Source organism: Artemia sp. Qi Xiang Cuo, chromosome 5 (assembly GCF_049724085.1).
Source record: "Artemia sp. Qi Xiang Cuo chromosome 5, ASM4972408v1, whole genome shotgun sequence".
Lineage (NCBI taxonomy): Eukaryota > Metazoa > Arthropoda > Branchiopoda > Anostraca > Artemiidae > Artemia > Artemia sp. Qi Xiang Cuo.
Genome location: NC_142798.1, coordinates 76,172,590 through 76,200,425, shown reverse-complemented (window position 1 = coordinate 76,200,425; position 27,836 = coordinate 76,172,590). Strand labels below are relative to the sequence as shown.

Here is a 27,836-nt window from a genome sequence, read left to right as displayed (position 1 = left end):
ATGGTTAAAATCCAATTAAGAAAAGCAAGAGGGGAAAGGATACTGAAAAAAAGAAGTTTGAAAACCTACTAAATTCACTTTCTTGAGTTACTTTGAATTTTTGCAATTTTCTGTAATCATGGTCGCCCTTTTTGGGGCATTTAAAACCACGTTTTTGTCAAGTGATAAAGAATCAACATTTGAACCTGATTGAGGAATGGTAACTAATATTTCGATTAAGTTTCTAGATTAAGGTTCGTTGCAAACATTCTTTCTTAAAGAAAATATATTTCTTTACGAAATTGCCCGAGCTCCAAAAAATGAAATCATCCTAACTCTGAAAGTAAACTTTTTAGGAGCTGTGTAATGTCAAAACTCATATAAATTCTGTAATAATCTCTTTGAGAGCCAGGATCGAAATCTCAACTCGTCTAACAAGTGGAATTGTCTAGTCGAGGTCAAAATTCCTTATCTCTTCTAGATTTCTAGGAAATCTGTAAAAGTCAAATTCCAAATTCTAACTTTTTTTTAAACTTTTCAAATTGATTTGCTTTTTCTGAAATTAGAATTTACCTAAAGATTGGACCAGTTACTAGCCCAAAACATGGCCAGCTCCAATCCAACTCGTAAGTGGAAGTAGGTAGGGGGTTTTGAAGAACCTTCATTTTCATGCATCCACCAGAAGGTTTGTCAGGTCTCTACCAAACTTGACTGTTGGTACTCCTGTGAGGAGTATCGATTTGCTGGAGTTTGATCTTGATCCAATGGCTCGCAGGTTATTTCTGCTAAGAGTACCAGATGAGCTTCTAGATTCTGTTCTATTCTTCTGTTAAGCTGCATATTTATATCTGAGAACTGAGCAATCACATAGGTGATAAAAATAGTAGCTTCCTGAGATCCATAATAATAAAAAATCTATAAAACACATTCTTCACTGTATTCATTTTAACGTTACTTCTTGGACATAAGCTTTCTTTTTAGAATTTTCTAACTTCACATAAAACGAAAAAATAATTCAAAAATCCCCCCCCCCCCCCATGAAGATATGGTCATATGCGTTACTCCATGGCAGTGACTGATGAGCAAGAGCGTATTCAGGATTTTTGTTCAGGAGTTTTTTTTTTTATAAATTGGGGAAGTTTACATTACTGACCAACAAATAGGGTGAACATACCACTCAATGCCTTTTTTTTATGCTCTTTCCAGATATAATAATCGATTAATCGGAATTGCAATTTTAAGCCCGTTACAGGCCCTCAAAGATGATAGCTTTTTCTCTTATTTTAGATACCTCTTATAACCGCTGTTGTAAGCGGTTCATCACTCCTGTTTAAGCCAGTTTACCCTTAAATTGAATCGACTGTAAAAAAAATCAGAAAACGAATTGCAACTTGTAATTCGGGCTATATATTTGTATATGAGGGGGGGGGGGGTAAGGAATAGTAGATATGCAGCTAAAATGTATTAGCTGTAATTATTAGGCATATAATGAAGTAAGAATTATCGTTCTAAACCCTATAATATAGCCAAAAATAAGAAAAAAGGGGATCATCTTTGAGGGTCCGTAAAGGGCTTAACATTCATTTTACGATTAAAGCGATTATTATATTTGGAGCGACCATAAAAAAAGGCATCGACTAGTATATTCACCTTATTTGAAGTTTGGTAATATAAAATGCCCCAGATTTTTCCTTTTTTTGGGGGGGGAGGAGTAGTTTAAAACTTTAAAAAATGCATACAAAATGTGATTATATGCATGTTTGTTCGTTTTTACATGTCGAACAAACATTCTGAGGGGGGTTAAAACCCCGTAACCCCCCCCCCCCTCCCCCTGGATACGGCCTTGCTCACGGGCCAAAGTTGTGGCAATACTTGGTCTTGATGGTCTGGTTTCACCTTATAAAGTACATTTGGAAGCTAAATAAAACAAAATAATTGATAGGAAGAATATTCAAAAAAGGTGTTCTTATAAAAGATCAAACTTCAGTTTACCTTTGTATAAACACCAGGTCGATTAGCTCTGGCACATCCATACCCGTTACTTGTCACTCCATACAACTTCCAGTTTCCACCTTCCTCCTGCAAAATATTTTGAGGATGAGTTAGTATTGAACTATTCATATTTGTCTAATTTGTGCCTACTATATAGGCTAAATGTTGTGAAAATAGCGAAATCCTGAGCCCAGTTAGTAAATTGGATAGCAATCGGGTGGCAAGTGACATCTTAGTCCTGAACGTTGTAGGTAAGTCGGGTAGCAATTTATGATGGCAACTGGTGGAAACTTCCTTAATCTTAATAAAAATTGTAATAAAAATAATAAAAATCTTAATAAAAATCTAAAACAACGGACTTTTAAATGCGAATATGGCACTAATATCAAAAGAGTGGTGATTTATTTTGGTAATCTATTGAGGGTGTTGTACTGACAAATCTGGGGACCACCTCTGATGTAGGGTGCAGTTTTACTTAAATCTATACGAACCTGTCGGGCGAAGGAAAAGGTCGCAGAAGTTACTTAGTAAACAAATAAATGTTTAAAGAGTTATCAAATTTTAATTCTAGCCAACACACAAATGAGTCGAGCCAAAAATCCCCAAAATCCTGGATGGGTCTCTAAGACAATATGGAACCATTTAAAAAATCAGAATTAAAACAATCGCTGATCAATGAGTTTTTAATTTTCAAATTAAGAATGAAATAATCGAAATTAATTTTTAAACTTCCTTGATAAGTAGACAATAAAGCCAGATTTTAATTTACGAAATTGTTTCACAATGCTAAGCCGAAAAAAAAATTCTATCTTCTTATAAAAATGTTGTTGTATAAAAGCGTTTTGCAAAAAGTCTTTGTGTTATACCGGTCTTTCAACGAAAATACCGAAGACTAATCATGCAGGAGTAAAGCTAGGCTCTGACAGGAATGGAATTTTGCTTCTTTCACGAATTCACGCCGTTTCACGAATTCAAATTTTGCTTGAATTCACGCCGTCGTCATTCTGTAACCACTTCTACCACCCTCCCACCACCCCCTCACACTTCCTCCCAAATGCATCCGATTCCATTTTTGACATAGTTATTTTGTTCAAAATAGTCCATAGGTCAAATAACTATGCCTCCAGGGTTGACGACCCTCCCCAGCTTCTGTTGTAAGGGCTGTAAGTTATGCAAGTTAACATATAAGGTCTTTATCAACAAAAGACTAATCATGCAGGAAGCTAATAGAGTTACTTAAATGAGAACACCAAAGCAACTTGGTGTTCTGGTGTTCTTTGGTAGTTGCTTCGGTGTTCTCATTGAAGTAACTTTATTAGCTTCTGTTCCCTACGTGGATCAGTTGCGACAATTGTATTTTTAGTGGTGGTGGTTATATTTGTTTTTAGTTTAGTTTGATTTTGTTTTTCTATCGTTGTTTCTTTTGTGCTGAGGACGGCTAGTTTTCATACAGGCGAAACATCCGCGTGGTGTTAGTTTTTAATCTTTTTTATCTAGTGGCCGCAGTCTCCGTTGTCGTTTTTTTTTCATTAAGTTTTTTCTCTCTTTGTTAATTTTTTGTCATGGCTGGTCAGTTCGGCTTAAGATCTTTCATTCACAGTGTGGAAAAAAAAAAACTAAACCCAACAATTACAACAGACGTTAGAAAACGACAATTAAAAAACTAGAAATCAGTAAAATGCGCAATTAAAAAGAAAAGAAGAAATATCACCTGACACATTAGTGGCCCACCAGAATCCCCAAGACATGCGTCTCGGCCACCGCGATCATACCCAGCACAGAACATGTTGTCATTTGGCTGATAAAGTGGGAGAAAAAGGGTTCTTTTGCGACATTCTTCCGTTGATACCAACGGTAATTGAACTTCTTGAAGTGTATCAGCTGCAATTTTGAAGAGTATTAGGGCTCACTCAGTTGTTAGTAAATAATCTTTCTAGAGTTGATAATCAACCCCACCATAACGATACTATAATGAACGATAAATCAACCCACTCTATAATAGATTATATTATACATAATCACAATGATCAAAAATTAGACGTAAATTATTTTCAAATTCCTTTTATTGTTATGCAATAAAATTTAAAATTATACGATTTTATTGTATACGCTACATTTGTGAATAAAAATAACAAGTTGAGTAATAAAAAAAATATTAGGAATTTTTTGTAAAAATATATTTATTTCACTTTTTAAAGTGACTATCAACTTCACTTTGATTACACTATTAGTCCAGGAAGGGAACGGTCTGACCGGGAACAAATTGCAATAGAGATGATTCTTTCACTACCCGACTCAGAAAAATGCGCTGATTCCAAATATGCAAAGTTTGCTTATCTAGCTGTTTCACAAATATGTTTTTTTTTAGGTTGAGGTTGACTTTGAGGGGGTGAAATTCGTTCTTCCATATAAAGGCGTACAACAGAAAAATTGATATCTAGAACAAGGTACAAGATCAGGGGGATTATAAAGTTACCTATATTTGAACGTAAAATTAAAACTTTCATTTATCTTTTTAGGATGAACGATGAATATATAGCAAACTACTCTTAAACTTTAAATTGTCGATATGAATTGTATCATTTGCTAAGAATAAATAGTGGAAGAGTCAGGAAAGGTCGTTTTGGGAGAGAAAGGTGCAGATTCGGTGAATGAAGCTAGTCGATCAAGGAAGCGTGAAGATATCACAACAATTATTGGGGATCCCGTACAAAAGTCATGCAGGTCCAGCTTCACAAAAAAAAAATCTATTGAACAGTAATTGTCATTGCTATGACAGATGACACAAAGTCTGGGGCGAGAATCTTCCCATTTTTCTGGAAACTTCAAATCCTATTGTCGGTTTTGCTCTACGACGGTTACCTCTGACAGAACGACGAAGAAAGACGACAATTTCAAGATTAGAACGAGAGATTTTGAAAATAAACTAAGAGAGGATAGGGGGAAAATAAATGATGACTGGTCAGGAGCAGTGATGACTAGAATTCTTGCTGCCACTGCCGATCTACACGCTGCCTATGTAGTTTACCACAAATCCTGCTACTCAAACTTTTTAACGGAACGTAATATCCCCAACAAGTATAGCAGAATTCCTTCACAGTCTGGAAAATGAAAATCTGGTCGACCAAGGAACTTGAATCAGAACGAGGCGTTCGAGAAAGTTGTCGAGTTTTTCCAGGCAAACGATGATGAGCAACTAACACTGAATGATCTTGTTAATATGTTGAACGAGCTCATGGGCGATTTACAGGATTCTGGATATAGTGAAAGATACATGAAAAAGAAGATGCGAGAGAGATTTGGTGAAAGCACAGCATTTGCAAAGATAAACTGCAGACGGAACTTCATTACGCTAAGAGCCTAAGCTCATGTCCTTCTCCACGAGTATTACTTAAAACCAAAAATGTCGACATGGACCTTCAGAAAGAAGCTCTCGTCCTAGTTGCAGCAGCTATAATCAAAAGTGATGCCAAAGGTATTAAACAACAAATGGATATGTATCCCAATTCTGAAAACCTCGGGGAGATAACAGACAATCTCGAATAACTACTCTCATGTTTGAGACCTTTTCTAAACACTCTGTTCGTAGGAGACAAAACAGAGATGAAGTTTGAGGCAATAGGTCAGTGCATGCTACAGGCCTGTCGGCCAAAGGTAATCAGACCACCTCTTCAGATTGGATTAGCTGTCCAGTTGCATCATCAGTTTGGCAGCCGCTTTCTAATTGACATGCTCAGTGCTATGGGTTTCAGCTCATCATATTACGAGACGAGGCTCTTCGAGCGTAACGCTGCGGTTTCTAACAGTATAAACATAAAAGGACTGGAAGGAACTTTTTGCATGCAGCACATAGCTGATAACGTCGACCACAACGTCCGAACCCTTGATGGTAACGGCCCTTTTCACGGCATGGGCATAATTGTTTCTGCGACGCCACTATTGAGGTCTTCAACTGTACTTGAGAGGAGATAGTTTATTACTTAAAGGCAGATAACTGAACCGAACCGAATTCCCATTAATTATCTCGGACAGACACTAGGAAAACCTAATCTTCTGTACGATCCGCTACCACGAGGCTTCGATTCTGGATCCCTCAAAATATTGCGACTTGCTATGGAAGATGTCAAGACTTTTTCCTGCACCCTTGCCTAGCTGGCAGGGAGCTATGAGCGAGCTGTATTTTGATACGCAGTCAGGTTCTTACACAGGGATAGCCTCCATTCTCTTCATGCCCATGATAGATATGAGCCCAAGTGATCCCTTTTGTATCTACTCCACATTCAGCTTCGTTTGCGAACAGTGTTCCAGATACGGTGCGACTCCAGTACTGACCTTCGATCAGCCACTTTACTGGAAAGCTCTTACCATTATTGCTGCCAAGACGGATGCAAGTCCTATAAAAAAAATCGTCCTGTGGCTGGGTGGCTTCCACACACTCATGAGTTACATTGGGGCTGTTGGACAGATTATGGAAGGCTCTGGACTTCAAGACACGTTGGAAATAATATATGCACCAAATACTGTTCTAAAAAGCATTTCTGGGAAAGTTTATTCCAGAGCTATACGAGGACACATACTCACTGACTGGGCACTGAACACACTTCTCTTCACTAAACTTTACGGCACTGAAGATGGCACTGATTCAGCAGACACTGAAAAAATATTCAGTGCCTCCGACGAGCTTATGGAGTTCTAACATGCGAAGTATAGAGGAAAATCTGTCCCTGGCAGAAGTCGCCAAGAAGTTTTCTTCTCTTAAGCAGTCACTTTCGGAAAAGTCGCGTACGGCAGAACTGTGGATACAATATATAGAAATGATAGACATGCTGAAGAAGTTCATCCAAGCAGAGCGTACGGGGAACCGGGATCTTCACCTTCAGGCAGTTGAAGCTATGTTGCCGTATTTCGCAGCGTCCAACCACTTCCTACATGCGAAGTCTGCCAGGGTGCACCTGCAAAATATGAAACAGCTGGAAACTACCAATTCCGACGTGTTTGAAAATTTTCAGAACGGGAGCCATGTTATCCGCAGATCCGAAAAATTTTGGGCGGGCCTGTCGTCAGATCTGGTCATTGAGCAGGTCTTCATGCGCTCGTTGAAAACTAACGTTGGTCTTACAAGGCGAAGCGGCATGAGTGAGTTGCAGAGGCTGACTTGGTTACTCTCAGCACCAACTTGTAGTGCAATTAATTCGTCTACACGAACTTTTGTTAAAATTCAATTAGTGACGAGCAAACAGAACAAAGAAGTTAGAGAGTCGAGGATTGAACACGACAACCATGACAGTAGCAAGATCCTTTGCATTCTTGCTGAAAATACCCCTTTTGCAGAAGACCTGAGCTTGCGAAACATTACCTCTGGTGTTACGGCTGATAAACAATTCAACATCGACACAGCTAGATCCGTCGGACAAGAAATCATGGATAGCATGACAGTGTAAAACGTCAACACGTACACATTCAAGAAAAAGCCTGTGGCCGTAACCCTTCCTAATAAAGCTGCACCAGTTATTGACAGACAGTCAATTGCCGTTGATCCAGCATTCATGTTTCAGCGGCTGGTGACAGATGCTGGAAATAGCAAAGATGATTTGGAGTCATACTTTAAGTATGGATCGTGTTCATCGCCTCCTTCACTTTTTGAAGCAAACGGACTTCCACGAACAGCCGATAAGCCTGCCCTCGCCGATGTGATGTGGTGTCTAGTTGCAGAGTAGCAGTCAAAAACAGAAGACTTCGTCAAAGATTTCAGTGACAAGCATATAGCTTTTGATAGTGGGGAACTGCTGCAGCAAATTTCTTGGGGAAAAAACTCAACTTATGATAGTATCTACCAGAAGTATGTTGACTACGCTGCACGAAAATAAGGCGCGCAAAGGACGTCGGTGGTTTTTGACCGACACAACCAAGCACCTTCAATCAAAGACATCACCCATTTGAGACGGAAAGGGAAACGATCGTGCCCGCAGATCAATTTTAACAGGAATATAGTCTGTTCTACAAAGAAAGAAGTGTTCCTAAGCAACTTCAAGAATAAGCAAGCAATCATAGCCATGACCAGTGAGTACCTGACCAAAGCTGGGTGTCAGGTATACGAAGCAGAAGGGGACACTGATCTTCTAATTGTTCTAACCACATTTCAATCTGCTTCTCTTATACTTACTGTCCTGGTTAGACAAGAGACATATCTACTTATAATTCTCGGTTATCACGCACAGAAATATAGTACAGCGAAGTACTTTTACTCCAACTCTTGAGATGAAATCACAAAGAAAAGATCTAGGGATGCAAATGAAACGAAGCTGAACCTTGGATCTAGTATATGCAGCACAATCTTGTATGTCCACGCCTTCCCTGTGTGCGATTCGACTTCTCGTGTCTATGGCATTGGGAAGTCAGCGGAACTACAGCTTCTGATAAAAAACAACGAGTACTTTATTACCCCTAAATGCATATTGTTTTTCGTGGTTCTACGCATTTCTGCAAAAGACATATTTCTCCTCTTCGTTATTTACCTCAACCCCAAAAAAAACGTATTTGTGAAATAGGTAGATGAGCAAACTGTGAATATTCGGAATCAGCACATTTTTTTGAGTCGGGTAGTCAAAGACTTATTTCTATTGCTATTTGTTCCGGGTTAGGCCTTTTTTTTCGCACACTTCCTGGACTATATAATAAATAAAAAGATAAAACACTATCACGCTATAATAATATCATACCTCACATAATCAAAACGATCGTAAAAAATAAGATAAATCTACATTTTCAAAATTTATTATTTTTAAGTTTACATGGACACATGAGCTATCAAAAAAGCTGCTGTATACACAACATTTACGAAGAAAAATAACTATTTGAGTAATGATAAAAAAAAATATTTGGATTTTTTGTAAGAGCATTTCTTTATGGCATTTACTATTATTACAGTATAAGGGAGTATAGAGTATTTAATAGAGTATAACTCAGTGTATACACTCAGTTGCAAAAAAAAAAAAAAAAAAAAAAAAAAAAAAAAAAAAAAAAAAAACGAAATCCATGATCTTATATGTGGCCCATCTAGATTAAATAGTATAAACTTTTCCGAAATTACTTACAAGCTAAAGCTGGTAAAAAAAAACAAAAAAAAAACTAATGTGTATAATGTATATGCAAAACAAAATAACTAATTATCTGAAAAACAACAATTGCTAATCGGTATGCAAGTTAAAAGCAATATTTCATTAGTTTACTTAATCACTCAAATATTTAAGCACTTAGTCAAATATTTATGTAAAAATGTTTTGATACTGACATTTTCTATTCAAGCCATAAAGTCAAAAGGTGTAAATGAGCCAAACTGATTAACTCGTTTTTTTTTGCTTCAGACAACTTAACTAATTTTGAATATGCACATTCAAAAGGCTTTCCAAATACCCCTAAATAAGGCTTCAATTACCTCCCCACTCTTTAGGATTTCATTTGATGCTGATCAACTTCTTACAAGCCAATATCGCTAACTATACTGAAAGAAAAACATAAAATCCAGGGAAGAAAAAATGAAACAAGGGAAGTTTTTCAACCAATTAAAGGGAAGCAATGACAAATAAAGCAAGATAAATCGGTAATAATCTGTGCCAATCCGTCTCAGTGCTAATAATAACATAAGTGGACAACAAAAATGGCTTTCAAAAAGAAGCTAACGAATAATATTGAAAAACAATACAAAGAAAAAGACGAAAGACGAGCTACCTTTCCATAGCTATCGTTTACCTTTCCATCTTTCGCTTTTTGTTTTTGTTATTTCTATTTTACTGGATGAAACATTTTTCTGGTTTGGATTGCTTTTTCTTCTCTATAACTTTTTGTTTTTAATCTATCTTGTCTAGTCAATATGTTCTTATGGGCTTAGTTGCTATATACTAAAACTAATTGAAACAAGTTATCTATGTTTAAACACGTAAACAAACTTAAAAGTGAACATTTTCCCGCCACATCGTTAATAAATCCTCATTTAAATCAGCAATGTATCTTTTTAGCCGCTTTTTAGCTATTTATTATATGGGGTCAATCAATTTGGCTTCTGGACAACTCAAGTATGTAAAATAACTTACGAAAAACCCTGCCAGTTTCATAAAGTTGACCCCATCCAACCACAGTACACATCCTACCATCCTCAATCGGTGCGTTGCTGCTTGGAAGACAAACTGGACGTACATAATCAGTAAATTTAACAGGTTCTCGAAGGCGTAGCAATGAAATGTCGTTTATGTATCCAACATCCCTGTATCCTGGATGCAATAGGATATGAGAGATTTCCTTTAGCTGAAAAAAGCATATGATTTTGTTAATGAATTTGTTTTTCATTAGACAGTAGGGGCCAAGTCGTCTTCCATGTGCCATTCGTGGTACATTTGATGATTAGTATAATTATTCAAGGCGAACTTAACGAAATAAATTGGGGATCAGTCCACAAGGCCCATTGCATCCACAACCAGAAAATAAGTAATGGTAGGGTGGGGGGGGGGGGCTAACATTGGATGATTGCATGTGGCGCATTACATCCTCAAGTTTGCATGCATTTTTTTTCCAGCATATGGCCTGGCAAGGTAAACCGTAGCATTTGAAAATGTAAAACGCCAAATTTTAAATGGATAATAATAAAATTGAAAATAGATACAAAATTCGTCAACCAGAAGAAAATTACTCTTATATAAATTGATTATGTAGAAATTTGACCAATCGTATATGTTTTGAGAAATTATGCATAACTGGGAATTCAATTTTAATGTGAAAGACATAAGAAAAAGTATGTTTGTTTACCCGACATGTAAACATGCCTATTATTTCTTGGCCTTCATAACAGAAAAATGGCTAGACCTATAGTCCAAATTAGTGTAGGGAAACTCAAGGTTGTTTCGGACACGGGTTGGTTCGGACACTGCCATTATAAAATCGAGTTTTACACGAAAAATTCTGCCAAAAATCAGGATCAAGTATTGACGAGTGGCCGACTTTGCGCAAAAGTTTCCGACCACGCGTTTCAAAGATATTCAACCACTTCTTAAGCTTTTTTTTTTATTTCCACTAACATGCGCCAGTTTTTGTAGCTGTGTTGTTTACGTGGGTTAATAGTTGAGTTTTGCCAGGTACTTAGAATTATCATGTCGCTAGCTACAGCTAGTCACAAATTGGAAAGTGTCCGAAACAACCCCGGCTCGTCAAATTAACCCCAGGAGGAGAGACACAAGCAAAAAGAGAGATACAGAGGCCGTTTATTGCATCCGATACATTGTATCTGTGTTTAGCTCAAGGATATAGTCCGCAACTTTGCTATGGGGGTAAATATGGAGCAGTCCATATTTCTGACCTACGAATAGACTGAACATACCATTCGATGCCTTTTTTATGCTCTTTCCTTTTTTTCCTCCTGGGAAATCAAGTTACAAGATACGATAAACTGGATGACTGCAATCCTCAAGCAGAACGGTGGGATTTCTATCAGATCCTCCGAGGCAACAAGTCAAGCTAAAGCAAGTGGTTTCAACGAAGTGATGAAAGGGAGATTATTCGATAACCTTGCCTTAGTTAATACCAAATCCCTCCGGACTGTATTTGAAACACCGACGAGACAGGTGTCCTAACTGTATTGCCTACTCCTAGAGTGCCTGCCAAGAACGGCCAGAAGCAAGTGGCCTAGACCATATCAGCAAAAGATGTTCAAAATGTAACCATGGTCTGTTTTGTTTTTGTGACAGGTAACCAAACACCTCCAGTTTTTGTCTTTAAAGGGTTAATTTTGTGAAGCACATTTTGAAACATTTTGTGAAGCAAACCAGATCCTAATATGAAAAAAAACTCTATTGTTACTGGACAATCATGACAGTCACCTGGACATCCAAGTAGTCAACTACTGCAAAGAAAATGAGATAATCTTAAATATCTCCCAACCTCACTGCTCGCATCCTTTGTAACCTAAATGTGTGGTCGAGCCTTCATCCAGGCCAACGTATTTCCATATGTGAGGTAACAGAACTTAGCCGTGCTCCATACCTCCAGCAGTTTAGCGTGAGTAATATTGTGGCTGGCTTTAGAAAGCCCGGACTATGGCCATTTGACCGCAACACTTACTGCCATGCCGACTTTTCTGCTGATTCTTTTACAGACAGTCAATCGCTGGACAGCCATTCTAAACTTGCTGAGCCAGATCCACATAAGCCAAACCAAGGTTGTGACGAAATTTATGAGCCTTCTGTAGTCTTTTCCGTAACTACCGAGCAACTAAGATCATTTCCCCGTTTGCCACCCACAATTACCAAGGGTAGAAGTGTAAAACAAAGAGGAAGAACTAGAATACTTACAAAAACACCGCAAAATGAAGAACTACAGTGAATGGTAGAACATAGAAAAAGATATCAGACGAAAGTTGTCACCACCCTTGCAAAAAAAGCTAGAAATCTGAGCACGGCTGACCAAGATGAAGGTATCAAGGATCAACTAGGAGGATGTCTTTGCATGGCTGATAGTACTGATGAATCTTTATATCTCGAAGAAACGAAACCAAACAATCTGTTCAATGTAGATATCCTAGCTGCTGATGACTTTGTGCTCGTGATATTCGTCGTCGGAGAAGGAAACGTTTTTTATGTTGCACGTGTAGCAGAAATTGGTGATGATGACATGGAAGTGATATTAAAAAAAAAGGGCAAAGTTCGTTTTCCTCATCATTTTGACCAGGCTTCAGTTACTTGCCCAGTTTCAACAGGTGGTACAAAGAGAGCTGCGAAAGCTCTCGGCTTCAACTTTGATTTTTTCAAGTTTAACTTTCGTTAAAGAAGTTTTGTATTAAGATGTTTAATAATAATTGAAAGTTTTATAATTATATTACCATGAGTCCGAAGCAACCCGTGGCATGTCTGAAACAAACTCGTACTATGGGGTTGTTTCGGACGATTTTTGTTTTGTTTACCTTACATGTACCTATATCCGTTTATTCAAAGCTTAATAATACACTAATGACTAAACCTATAGTTAAAATTAATATGTCTATAAAAAGTCATGCATTCATTCTATCTAAAACCAGACACCCAACTGGAAACAATACAGAACTTGACCAGAAAAGTAAACAAAATTATGTTTGTTTACCATGAAAGTTAGAATTCCGCGGTACCGTTGGTTCAAATTTGGGACGTTAAAAAATGCAACCATGAATTTAATTCCTTACCATGAATATTCTGAAGAAAGTTATTGATTGCAGAAGCTAGTTATTCTTGGCATTTCGGTAACAGTTATTGCTGCTAAATTTCCAAAAACTGCGTCAAATTCTCTCCGGTTCAAAGAACCTGTTTATGATCTATTAACGGAGGTATAAAAAAGTTCAAAATATAGGAGGGGCAATTTTATTTTCAATTTTTTCAATGAAAATACCAAACTTCGAGGAGGAATTAAGTGAGAAAAACGGGTTTAATTTAAAGAAAGCAATAGCAAAGAATAAAAAACAAACATCACATTAATTAATAACAAAATAAAAAAAAAAAAATCCAAAGATTTTAACTTCAAATCAGGTAGCCTTTATCAACGGGGAAAAAAAGGAGAAAAAAAGTTAAATCATCTGAAGAAAAAAACGACAAAGCAAGACAACAAGAGAAAAAAAAAAACAAAACAAACAAATAAAACTCACTTCTTGATAAACTTCCAAAATACTGAAACACTGTAACACAGAAACCACACCAAAATGTCTAGTAGAGTACATATTGCTCCTCTATAGGTTCAGGTTGGCAAATGGGACCTATCAAAAATACAATACTATATTTATTTAATAGAATTTACATAAAAAAACTAGGTCAACACCCCTAGATTTTGTAGCTTTTTTCTTTTTTTTAAATTCTTTTAAATAAATATAGTATTGTACTTTTGATACATCCCATCTGCCAATCTGAATCTATAGAGGAGTAATATCTACTCTACTAGACATTTTCGGTGTCGTTTCTGTGTTACAGTACGGCATTATTGTGGAAGTTTAGTAAGATTTGAGTTTTATTTTTTCGTGTTGTCTTTCGTTTTTTTTTCTCTCTTGTTGTCTTGTGCTGTCGCCTTTTTCTCTAGATGATTTAACTATTTTTTGCTTTCTCCTTCTTTTCCGTTGGTAAAGGCTCTCGGGTGTGGAGTTGAATTATTCGATTTTTTTTTTTTTTTATTAGCTAATGTGTTGCTGTTTTTTAATCTTTGTCACTGCTTTGTTGAAATTAAACCCGTTTTTCTCGCTTAATTTTTCGTAAATTGAAAAGCAGTGTGGCCTAAGAAATTATTTAACTTTCGAGGAGGGATGAATTTTGAATGGATTTTTTGTGTAGAGGACCAATCTCCAGGCCAACATAAGCTTCGGGCTTCCCAACCTCTTTAATCACGTAAAATAAATAACACGTCTCAAGTCAGGACCGTGTCCAGAATTTTTGTTAGGCGGGAAGGGTTACCAAAATAAAGCTTTACAAAATGGAACCAAAATACGTTTACATGTATTTTGTTACTTTTGTGCGAGTCAGATAAATTGCTTTGGAAGGAGGAAAGGGGTTCAAACCGGGTGCCTCCTCTCCCCAGATAAGACTTACCTCAAGGAGCCTGGCACAATAGCTTATAGCGTAAGTCGAATTCAGGTTAAGATCAAATTAAGTAAGCATACAAGATCCTATATTAGCAGATAAGATCGTACAACTAAATATTAATTTTCCTCGGTCAATTTCATTGCTCCAGAAAATAACGCCTGAAAAATTTCTGTGACAAGCTTCATGCTTGAACCGTATTACAATCACACCTGTAAAATTGCGCAGAAGGGAAATACCAATGATAAGTCTTCCGCTTAAATTGGTGAGCTGGCTAATGTTCAACTTTTAAGCATTAATTTTCATTATCAGAATAAGGGTTTACAATAATTTTGTTTAATTAGAAAAGGTGGAATCTTGGAACAGTAGTTTTCCTACCAGTAATCTGACAATAACTGTAAACTGCTCTGAAGGGAATTATTTCAATTTTCCGCTTTTATAGCGCATTTTTGATGCTAAAATCGTTCAAGAACACTTGTCAATTGACAGGTGTGACTCTACTACGGCTTGGGCATGTTCCTTACCGGAGTTCCCACGAAACTCGTTTTTGGGTTCTTAGTCAATTCCACAATAGGTAAAATTCCGCAACAGTCCCAGATGGAAGATCAGCATCAGTATCGAAAGATGATAATCAGTATCAAAAGATCAGTATCAATATCAAAAGATCAGTATGAATATATTACCTGTTCATATGGAGATATGAAGTTTGAGCCTCTTCTTAATGCTCCAAGTCGTGCAACCCAATGACTGTCAGTTGAGCTAAAAGGAAGTAAGATGCATTTTAATTTACAATTAGACCCTTATAACAGCCATTATGGAGTTTAAATGCCTAAAAATTTTCTTATTATGTAGTCAGGTTTGAGCAGTTTTACTTATTATTTTACCAAACAACCGATTTTGATGTTGATGTTGCCAAACAACCAAACAGTTGTTGCCAAACAGCTGAAAGGATTTGAAAAAAGGCAGGAAAACTTCTGGCCAAACGTTCCAACGCTTACTTTATCCTTACTCAATGCGTATCTACCTTAGTTCTGCCGAAAATAGCTACGAAGACCACACTGCCTTTCCATAACAAACAACAAAAGCACGAAGAACAACAGGGAAATCTTTTTGCTAGACAGTGGAGATAATCCAGATCCACTGTCTTGCAAAAATATTTCCCTGTTGTTCTTCGTGCTTTTGTTGTTTCTTAGTTCTGCCCTAGGATGGATGATAGACTATTCACCACCAAGTGAAAGTGAATTATTTTTATACAATTCTGAAAAGCTATGCCAGGTTTGCCTTTCACAGAGACCATCTGTCTTGGTTTTACTCTATTTAGCCATGGCTCTCAAGTTTTAATCCACTTCCACCAAGTTGATTTTAATTCAAAAATTGATGTTATTTTAAGACAGTCATAATTCGGACTAAAAAAAATGCATTATCACTAAAGGCATTTGAGGCTTATAGTTAGGAGATTGGACAGAAAATCCCCTTCCTTAGCCAGCAGACGGGGAAAATAAAGTTAGGATTTCAACTTGGATTTTAACATTATTTTACGTAATCTAATGCACGTTAGTTTGTTGACATGAAGCATCTGGAAGAAATTACAAACTGGATCGCAGCGTTATTTGTCTTATGAGTAAGCCACTTCAGCTACAGTAATTCAAGAGTAACATTGTGGCATGTAACATTTATTGTAAATTGAAATTCATGTTCTAAGTCCTAAAATCAGTGTACTATGTCATTTGATCCGATCCTTTGCCTGGATCATATCTGGTTCTCAAGGTACTGGAAAGATTTAGTTTTTCCACAATATTTTATCTTCCCTTTTGTCATTCATAGAAAACAGGGAGCTTTTGATATCAAAGTTCTTTTTAATGTATTTTGGGACAAAAATAGTCCTGATGTGGTAAATCCAGATTTTTTAGTCAACATACTACATATTAGAAACCGACCAAAAAAAACAACAAAATAAAACTAATTTATACAAGATGACATCAGGAATATACGGTTCAAAACAAACGTCGTCCCTTAAATTCGTCAAAAACTTCACTAGCTACGAAACGTCACAGGAAAAAAAACACAATAGACAAATTAACATAACGACATAATAGAAAAATTTTGCAACTACGACAACAAAACATCGCAGTTCCATACTGCGTGAGGCAAGCACAGCTACCCTATCTATTCAAAGCTTCACTCTTTATCCCCTCTCGTGAAGTTCAAATTGTCTTTAAATCCTTTCTTTTGACCTTTTTATTAGACCTTTTTTTTTTAGAAAGGATTTTAAATCTTTGCTTTTCCCACTCCATCCGTGGACGACTTGCTTTTTGTTGGTCCCTTGATGGATGGCCAAAATCACAATCTTCGCCATCTTCATCCGTAAAATGTGGCCTGTACACCTTAACCTTTCTTTAAACCCAAATTTTTCTAACAGCTTATTGCATGGTATACGTTCTATCAAACAAGAACCTAAAACCTTCCTTAAACCTCTGGAAAACAATGTAATATATCTTCTTGGCGCTAGGTTGGGAATCCTTTGCCCGATGGGCATGGGTTCGATTCCTGATGTGGCCAATTATTTGGTTTGAGATGGGGGTCAGTGGCATGACTCTGTAAGTTCAACCAGAGTCGACCCAGCTCTCTAATGGGTACCTGGAGAAATCTGGGGAAGGTAAGCAGGAAGGGCGTGCAAAAGCACAGGATTGCTGGCCCTCAACCCTCCATTGCATTTCCTAGCTGAAGGGCTACGAAACAGAGATCAGTACCACCAGTTTGGACCTCAAGGGTCTAGTGCCGACATACTTATCTTTTTTTGCTTACATACTTGACCGCTGTCATTATTGTGGCATCCATTGTGCCCATCTTAGTGCGAAGATTTATCATCCTATTCTTACTGTTTTCCAAATGCGAGAAAAGACGCTGCACGCTGACTATTGTTGTTACATCTTCACTGTAACCACCATCTTTACTAATAAGACTACCCAGGTAAGCTACCCTATTTTCTCGTTTCCTTTTAACATGATGTCATTTGAATTACCACAAGCAGCCCGAAAAAAACATACTAGCAAATATTCGTCCTTAACCCAATTCTATTTAAACCTTCTAATTTGGCCACGACCCATGAAACCCCCAACCATTTAAAACCTTTTTAAATTGTTATCTTTACCTAATATCTTACCTGCCTGCCTTTGATACCGTTGACGGCTATTTAACAAAAATACTCCAGAGATACGGTCTTTGCTTATCTCACAGTGGCGCAGAGGGTAGCCAAAAACAAAAAATGGCCGGAATAAATCTAACAGTAAATACTTTAATTGAGGTCTCCCATAGATATAAACAGAGAAGCCCCGTAGAAAGCTGTGGAATTTTATATGAAACTAACCCCCAGCATAAAAAAAATGGGCGCCTGAGAAAAAAAATATTTTAAGGTTGGAGCATCCTGAAGACCATAAAAGCTAGAATATGAATAATAAAAATTTAAAAAAAATCATAGAAATCAATACGTTTTAATGTATAATTTGACATTTTTATTGAAAGAAATGAGATACTATACTAAGAAACTGAGTAACTAAAAGCTTAATTTATTGCATTCTGATCAAGATTTTCATAGACATATATATAAGTACAGTTGCAAATTGAATAAGCTTACTTGCGTGCTACGATGTAATTACTATAGACATATAATATGGGATATCCCAAAGCGAAATTTAGTATCATTTGACCAAACTCTAAAGTTTTTAGCTATGTAACGGCTCATTGTATTAATTTAAAAATTATACTCGTTCTTTTTCTATTCGAAATTCGAGATTTTTAGAAAAGGGAAATTCTAGAGAATAACAGCAGAATAACTTTTTAGTCTATAGCATTAGTCTAGAACTTATAGTCTGTATTCTAGAATAACTTTTTTATAGTCGTTATTCTTTATGCAGTTATTTTTTCTTGCCAAATAGAAGCATTAAGCTATTTCTTATTCAGGGTCTTCAGAGAGGTTTTAGCCAGAATGGGTATAGTAGGAGGCTATTTGAGTCTATATGAGTCCCATCTGAACTTTGAGGACTCTAATCTTCTTCATTAAGATCATATTCATACCCTTTTCAACTTACCATCTTTGGCGTCTGTAGTCTAGAAATGTTTCTATCATCATGCATAACCTATATATTTTATCGAAACGTTTAGAAAAAGAAACTATCATGAACCATCCTAGGTTTCAACACCTCAGCCCCTCTCTTTTAGTTTACCCCTGAAAGACGTGGAAGCTACGTTAATTTAGCATTGTCGTTTGGCAAAATTACTTTGAGCAAATAAATCGACTTCTAAGATGCATATCACTTACTGATAGAAACAATGGCCAGCAGATATAAGCCATCTGTCTGATACCAAAGTAGCTCCACATTGGAAATCTCCATCTTTGTAGAGAGCAGCTTGCCACGGCCAACTTCCAACTCCAGCGTTGGATCCTCCCACAATTCTTCTCCAATTTAAAAAATATAAATTAGTAAGTATTTCCTTTTAACAAACTACAATATACACTATATGTGAAAACTGGTTTCATAGCCACTAAGACAAGTGACAGAATAGATGGGAAAGACAGAATAGATATATGATTTTAGCTATATGTTTGCACATTTTTTTTGGGGGGGGGGGGTAAAGTATAGCGTGTCTACATTCAAAATATGTTCGTCACAATTGTTCTACATATTATGAAGTAAGAATTCTTTTCTAGCTTCACACTGCCTAGATACTTTACCCCCCCCCCTAATGTGAAATATATAGCCCAAATTATAAATTTACCATCTATTTTGTCACTTGTCTTTGCGACTATGAAACCAGTTTTCTCAGATCTAACCTAACCTTGATTCTTGAGTGTTTTTAGTTTAATTAACAAGAACCGAATTTTACTTCTGAGATTTGCTTTGCATTTTCTATAGACTGAAAAATACAATGAAAACTTGCGAAGATATGCAAATTATTATTTAGCAAAATTGGCATTATTATTACGCAAATTTCACAGATCTTTTCTGTCCTACCAATACAATGTTGATTTTAAAATTTTCTAGCTCCCCACTTCCCCCCATAAAGCTTTCGCTTTAGAGAGAGCAATACTCGATAATTTTTTTCGTTTTGTATCCCTGTTCAGTAATTTTGTAACCCCTTTACAGTTAACTTATGATACATGTCGCAAGTTCAAAAGGAAATAAAGTGTAATGAATTTTCGGAGTAAAGCGCCTCTTCATGAGAAGGCCAGACTAGCAGTAAAGATTAGAAATCCAACTGCTGTTAAACCCTTTTTAAACCTGCCTTCAGTTTATGTCCTTGCATGTGCTTCTTTCAATCATCTTTCCTATATTTCAACCAAGTTTAGATCATTCTCTAAGAAAAGTCTCAGTACTATCATAATTCTGGTTTGACGACTGGGTAGATCTGAAACTGATGAATCTTAAGTATCTTATCCCCTTGGTGCAAGTTACAGCTGTAGGTATGTTGCGAAATTGCATGTTTCAACAGAAACATGCAACAGAAACAACAGAAACAGCGAAGTCGGCATGTCGTAAAATTGCAGGTTTCAACAGAAACAGTGAAATTGGCATGTCACGAAATCGCATGTTGGAACAGAAACATGCAACAGAAACAGCAAAATTGGAATGTCGCAATAATTGCGTGTTTCAACAGAAACGTGCAGCAGAAACAGCAGAAAAAGTGAAATTGGCATGTAGCGAAATTGCAAGTTTCAACAGAAACATGCAATAGAAACAGCGAAATTGGTATGTTACAAAATTATGTGTTCTAACAGAAACATGCAACAGAAACAATAGAAACAGCGAAATTGGTATGTCACGAGATTGCATGTTTTCAACAGAAACATGCAACAGAAACAACAGAAACAGCGAAATTGGCATGTCGCGAAATTGCATGTTTCAACAGAAACATATACCATAAATGCATAAACATCAAATACAAATTTTGAATTCAATTTTGGGAACGGCAATGGTTCTTTCACACTATGCCGCAGAAGGTTTTACACTAACATGACTTAAGACCTTTCGTTATGTTATGTAATGTTACAGAGCAAGTTTTGTCCGTAAGCAAGTTTACAGAGCAACAGAAACATGCAACAGAAACAGCAAAATTTGAATGTCGCAATAATTGCGTGTTTCAACAGAAACGTGCAGCAGAAACAGCAGAAAAAGTGAAATTGGCATGTAGCGAAATTGCAAGTTTCAACAGAAACATGCAATAGAAACAGCGAAATTGGTATGTTGTGAAATTATGTGTTCTAACAGAAACATGCAACAGAAACAATAGAAACAGCGAAATTGGTATGTCACGAGATTGCATGTTTCAACAGAAACATGCAACAGAAACAACAGAAACAGCGAAATTGGCATGTCGCGAAATTACATGTTTCAACAGAAACATATACCATAAATGCATAAACATCAAATACAAATTTTGAATTCAATTTTGGGAACGGCAATGGTTCTTTCACACTATGCCGCAGAAGGTTTTACACTAACATGACTTAAGACCTTTCGTTATGTTATGTAATGTTACAGAGCAAGTTTTGTCCGTAAGCAAGTTTACAGAGCAACAGAAACATGCAACAGAAACAGCAAAATTTGAATGTCGCAATAATTGCGTGTTTCAACAGAAACGTGCAGCAGAAACAGCAGAAAAAGTGAAATTGGCATGTAGCGAAATTGCAAGTTTCAACAGAAACATGCAATAGAAACAGCGAAATTGGTATGTTGTGAAATTATGTGTTCTAACAGAAACATGCAACAGAAACAATAGAAACAGCAAAATTGGTATGTCACGAGATTGCATGTTTCAACAGAAACATGCAACAGAAACAACAGAAACAGCGAAATTGGCATGTCGCGAAATTACATGTTTCAACAGAAACATATACCATAAATGCATAAACATCAAATACAAATTTTGAATTCAATTTTGGGAACGGCAATGGTTCTTTCACACTATGCCGCAGAAGGTTTTACACTAACATGACTTAAGACCTTTCGTTATGTTATGTAATGTTACAGAGCAAGTTTTGTCCGTACTAAGCATGTAGGCAGTACTAGGTACACTCGAGCTCTGCTTTGAAGGTTACGTGAGTTTTTGCTACGTTACGGAAAAGTTAAAAGTGCAGCAACAAGATAGAATTTCTGGATAAGCAATTAGTAAGTTTTGAAAACTTGTTAGTAAACTTTTTCTAGAAAGCCTTTCATGCTTTATCAGAGCTCGAATCTATCCCACATTTTTGAATTTTAAATAGTTTGCTCATGATGATTGTGATTGCCGTGACGACGAATCTGATGATGTTTACGATACCAGAGTGTGAAAGGGCTTTTTCAAGTTGAGTTTGAAACGAGACTTGATTTAACCACTTAGCATGGAAAATAACGTACATCAGGTGAGAGAATCTTAGAAATTAAAAATTACCTTGCTCTTCCAGCTGTTGCCCGAGGTCTCATTCCACATTCAAGCTGCTTGCATTGGATTTTGAAAACTTCTCTTTTAGCACAGGCTGTTGGACGAAAGTCCAACCTAAGGGACCTTGGGTTTTCAACTCTCAAGGTAGATTGTCGCTCTTCATTTGATAGAGTCATCTCATAGTAAGGCCCACTGTTTTCAAAGCTTCTACCACTTGCAGGATTATCTTTTGTTCGATTTACTACTTCGTGGACTCTGCAAAATATAAATTTGCCACTATTTTGCATATAACAGCGCCACATTATGCATAGAATACTGTGACATTGTGTTTTATTTTATCTAATCAGAAATGTTTTCCAATGACATTTTGGATTGCAAATTAATAATCACAATTACAGCCTGTCCCCCTAATGCTAAAATTGCTTCGATGTCTCAAACGGTTACCTGTTTTTTATTTAATTTGCCTACTCTTTTTTAGTTCAATTAGCGCTAACCTCTCACAATATTGAGTCCTCTAGAATAATTTCCCGCGTATTTGCCTTCTAGAGAAATATTCAACCTAAGATCCAGCGTGCTTGGTTTTTGGGTCAGGGACTGTAACAGACTTGTAAAAAAAATACTACAGACTTTGTAACTACAGACTTTGTAACTTTGTGTAACAGCCTTTGTGTAACAGACTGTAAAAAATCTTGCCTTAATAAAAATAATATCAATTAATGTTAGTGAAGTTAAAGAACGTTAATTTGTTATTAATAAAATACTACAATCTACAATCTATTTTTCCTTTTTTAGACCCGTTTTTTTTTTGCCAAAAGAACAAAGAAGAGACATTTGTATTTTTTTTTTTTTTCAAATGGCTTATGCTCTCTAGACTAAGCTAACCTCAACTCTATTCATAATTTGAGAATAAAGGTTAAAAACAAATAAATTTGCTTAATTTTGGAAAGCATAATGTTGGATACAAAATAACTTTTAATTAAAACTGAAATATTAACCAAATAAACTTAATTTACGCTTTGAATGTTTATAGTTCTACCAGGTAATACCAAAGAGTTACTGGCACTAGTATATTAATGCCACGCCTCAAGTGGCACTGGTATAACTTAATTCCTATTGCGACAACGTTATAGCACCAAACATTCCCTTCAATTTAGTTTTCTATTTTTTGCTACGACTTGAACGAATTATATTGACAACAAGTCCATTTTTTTTCTTCGGATATTACCCATGCAATATCCAGGTGCTTTACGTGTGAGAAACTTTCTACGGAGGAGTTTCCCATGAGGGGAGGGAATTTTTAATGAAGTGAAAGCTTTTATTTTACCCTTTTTGTTTATCTCTTTTTACTTGTGCTCTTGAAACTTTACTGCTTTAAAGTTTGGAATATCAATAAAAATCCGGAGGTGAATATTTAATTGCTGGCCAAATATCCAGTAAAACCTTTTTGGTAAAGTTTTACCAAATATCATGGGCTATTTTCTGGCAATGCACCCCCCCCCCCTAATAATTACAGATGTAGCCTAATAATACACTTCTTCTTTAATTGATCTGGTGATGTGTCATTGGATCTTTGTTGAAACTGGTGTTACTGGTTTACTGGTTTTACTGGTTTACTGGTTTTACTGGTTTTACTGGTTTACTGGTTTTACTGGTTTTTGCAGCCTCCGTGAGAGCAATAGAACTTGAATATTTGAAATGATTTTAAAAAGTAGATAACAATAGAAGGAAACATAATAATATGATTAATAGAAAAATCCTGCATATTATTAAGAAAGAATCCCATTGTTTTAATGTCTTCTTGTAGTTTTTGTATATTATTAAAGCTAAATCTGGTACTTTTTTCGCAGTTGAAAAGAGTTCGGAAGAAAAAGAACATAAGTCTTCGAACCAAGATTAGAATATTGGAAGCTACAGTGATAGTAATGGTCAAGTATGGTTCTAAGACATGGGTGCTTTGGACGACGAAGGAGGAGTTGTTAGATGTTTTCCAGACGAATTGCGCAAGGATAGCTCTCTGTACCTGTTTGAATAACCATATTTCAAACAGTAAGCTGTACGAAAAGCGTGGTTCTATCCAATGTTCTAGGTCTATAGTGAGAGACAGGTTGATACGGCTAGGACACAGGATTCCGGGATTTGCCAATCTGGGATCTACTTTTGATTAACTCATTTTAATTTACAAATTATTCTAATTTTTTGTATCCCTGGGCAATTTTGCACTGTCAGTGATGTTAGTAGTTTCTTATTTCTATTATGGCATGTTACATCCCCGGAGACCTTCAATTTTTAGTTCTCTTAGCGCTTAAGCAATATCTTATTTTTTATTTTTTCTAAGTGAGTTCTGCAGTACCAAGGACAGTGACAAGAAAATCTGCTTTTTTAAACTGGTTAAGCGGATACTTAAGTCTCGAGTACACGGAGTGAATTCACAAGCAAACAAGCCGGCTTGAAGCTTGTAAACTCTCCTCGTGTACTTAAGTCTACACAGCCACATACATCATAAAATATCAATAAAAATCTGGAATTTATATTTTGATCAATAAGACCTCCGTCTGTAGAAGTTCATAGGTAGTATTGAGCGCCAAATTTTAAATAAAAGAAACATGAGTGACTAACCAGCAAAAAAATAAGCCGAAAACATATGGTACCAAATAGCTTCAGAAGGTGTGACTGTCGTAGAAAATCAGTTTTCACGGATAAAAATAGCTGCCAAATTAATTATTTAGTTTTGCTGATCTATCTTCACGTTTCAACGTGTCGCGGCAACACTGACGACAAAGTGGTACTGCCCTAAAAACTTCACTATTTTGAAAGAGTAAAAAGAAAATCGTGAAATTCAGGTATAAATAAACTCAAGATAAGTTCTAGGGGCATGTTTTTGTTCACTAATACAATAAAATCTAGTGTATAGATTCGCATATTATTCAGTAAGTTATTTTCTGTTTCAGTGAGTTAAATTAAATGAATTGATTTTCTGTACGCTTGCAGTATTAAAAAAACTTTTTTGGTTTTCTCTCTAAAAAGTGTAAAGTTGGGAGCTATGAAGAGCTTTAAACCTGAGGACAGTCTTAAAAGCCATGATTAACGGCTTAGTTAGGGGGTCTTAGGGCGAGCAGTACCCCTTTCCATAGAAAAATTATTAAAACCATTAGAAAGTTGAGTTCTGAAGGGAAAGGTATATTTGACCGCTGCCCCCTAGCTCGCTGGTTGCACCCGTCAAGAAAAGTCCTTGCTATATCCATTACCCTGAAATGGTAACCTGACAATGGTAATGTTTTTTTTTTCAAATCTCAATTTATTTCAAATTTCGGAGCTGTTTTCATTGATATAATTTCCTTGAGCAAGACTACAAGACTAATCTTACGAAAATAAAAACTAGTCCATGCTAAGTTAGAAAACACTCAATGTAATATTTGAGTTTGCGTATAACGTTACCATCTTCTTCTAAGCTAAAAATACTTCGTAAGCTAAAAATTTCTGAAATAAACTATTTAATGGTACTATTCAGAAACCAGTCCCTAAAAAAAAACATTTAGAATCAGTTTCTCTCCCAGAGCCAAAAGATGGTTTCTATCTGCGTAGTGGCCTAAATTCATGAAAATTTAGAGGGGGTTGGGGCAAAATGCATTTGTTAAATCTAAGGGGGCAGTCGTTTTTGTAAGTTTTTACAATAAAAAATACTAAAAAAGGTATTTTTCAGTCAAATTATCCCAAAAAGAGGTAATTATCAAAATCTAAGAATAAAAAGAGGAAAAGAATATAGGGGGTTCATGTCCCACTCTACTTACTCCCACCCAATTGAAGCCTCTGTATCTGTGACGGTCTCTAAAGAGTCTCTATTTGCTTCATTGAGCTTCATTTTGCGAAACGAATTTGATAGAAGATATTACGATTACAATGTTTTTGAACACTTTGAATACAGAACAAAAAAGGTGTATCTCATTAAGGTTGAATAGAATTTAACAACCTAAATTAATTTCTGTTTTTTTGTTGTTTTTTTTATACGAAATATGAATTTCAATGTTGGTGGCAATTTTGGAGAAAAACAACTACATCCATGAGGACTATAAAATCTGATCATTGCTTTTGTGGTTCATATCTTAATACCTAACTACTCGGTTCACATATGTTTGTAATGTGGCCTGCTTCCCATAAGCAGGCCATGTTCTCTTATTTGAACATGAATTTGACACTCCCTATAAAACATCATAGAGATACATAGTCACCTTCTAAAACTTTAGAAAGATTCATAGCTTTATTATCAAATGTTACTACCTGGGAGCAGTAAACCTCCTAGCCGACTGGTTTGCACACCAGACTTGAAATCGTTTGTCCGTGACGGCTCGTTTGTCCGTGACGGCATGGCGGCTCCAGTCTTGGAGTCGCTGGTTATTTGGTTTGAACTGGGGATTTGTGACGTGACTCTATAAGCTCAGCCACAGTCTATTCAACTTTAGATGGGTTACCTGGAGAAATTTGGGGAAGGTAAAAAGAATCGGTGTGTGAAAGCACAGTATGGTTGGACCCCCCCCCCCTCCCACCCATTACACTTCCTGTCTGAAGGGCCAGGAAACGGATATCAGTGCCATAGGTATACTGTGAAGTCCAGTACCGCGATCTTTACCTTTACTACTTGGAAAACAAATTTCTTAAACAAAAAACCCTCTTACGTATTTTGACTTCATCTGGAAACAACCTTTTCTCTATTAACACGTTACATTTTTTTGAAAAAAATCACGTATACAGGTTAAAACAAAAAAGTATTTGCTCGGTGACAACACTGCAACTAAGTTCGTAATATCAAATTATTACTTGTAAGTTAGTGAGCTACAAACAGCTTTTCCCAAATCCTCCAATTTCCACTTCTCTTCTTCACTATTTAAGACTACATCCATATTGTCTGCGCAAAGTTTGCCCCAACGTCCATCTCTTCTCACCATCAAAAAGCCTGAAAAGAGCGAAAGTCAAAATCGAATGAAATTTAAAAAACAAAGCGTTTGGTAAACTGAAATGAGATAAATCTTAGCAATTTAACATAAGGATATAAAAAAAAGGAAAAAAATAGCTGATCTTGCCTGATCTTGCAAAAAAATAGCTGTTACCCAGTACAATTAGAATATCCAAAACTAGGTTAAATCTCATTCATTTTAAAGCTAGTCAATTAATTAACAACTAGATTAATTTTTTTTCACTAAAATTTGTCCATTAAGCTGATCATTACCTTAAAGGAATACCCTATCTCGTCAATTATTAAAATTTTTAGTTTGTGTGGTCAATTTGTTTAGAATTGATAAGGCGGTCTTGCCATAAATTGTAGAGCCGACACCTACTTTCCCATAAATCTTAGAAAAAAAATTTAACTTCTCTCGTTTCGTGCTGGAGATAGAAATATTCAGTCTTAATAGAAACTTACATTATCAGAAAGTGTGAATTCTGTTGTTTTCAATTAAATGGAGCAGAATGTTCGTTTTTAAGTTTGTGACAAGGTAGTCCATAAAAATGCTCTAGCAAACCTGCTAGAAAGACACTAAGATCAGCTCAAAGGAATTATCATTTGAGCAATGGGGAGTTCCCTGTGGTGTCAACGGCTTTGATTGAGAATCTGGCTGACAAAAAGGGACGTAAAATTGCATTGTCTCTTCAGTTTCGCAGCCAAACCACAAATTCTTAACAGCTGTCGATGAAGGCTAGTCCCCTTGAACAATTCACTAATAAGCACTTTGTCTTTGTGACGGCAAGCCGATTTTGAAGCTCGCGAAATGATTTTTAAGGCACCATATCACCTTAAAGGTCTAAGTTTATTCTGATCCAACCAGACATTTTCTGAAAGCAGGACACTTTCTTAATTAGAAATTCAATTTACTAATTAAC

The 27,836-nt window shown here is 36.3% G+C and overlaps 1 protein-coding gene across 1 annotated transcript in view; it reads right to left on the bottom strand.

Annotated features, from left to right (window-relative positions):
* Nucleotides 1-27,836, bottom strand: part of LOC148952538 (uncharacterized) — a 211,650-nt gene that overhangs the window by 4,570 nt on the left and 179,244 nt on the right. The window contains exons 13-19 of the mRNA XM_089089219.1: nt 26,778-26,913; nt 21,975-22,220; nt 18,865-19,002; nt 15,230-15,305; nt 10,062-10,272; nt 3,683-3,852; nt 1,972-2,058 (exon numbers count right to left, since the gene is read on the bottom strand). Coding sequence (XP_088945345.1) covers nt 1,972-2,058; nt 3,683-3,852; nt 10,062-10,272; nt 15,230-15,305; nt 18,865-19,002; nt 21,975-22,220; nt 26,778-26,913 — 1,064 coding nt within the window. The remainder of the gene's footprint in view (nt 1-1,971; nt 2,059-3,682; nt 3,853-10,061; nt 10,273-15,229; nt 15,306-18,864; nt 19,003-21,974; nt 22,221-26,777; nt 26,914-27,836) is intronic.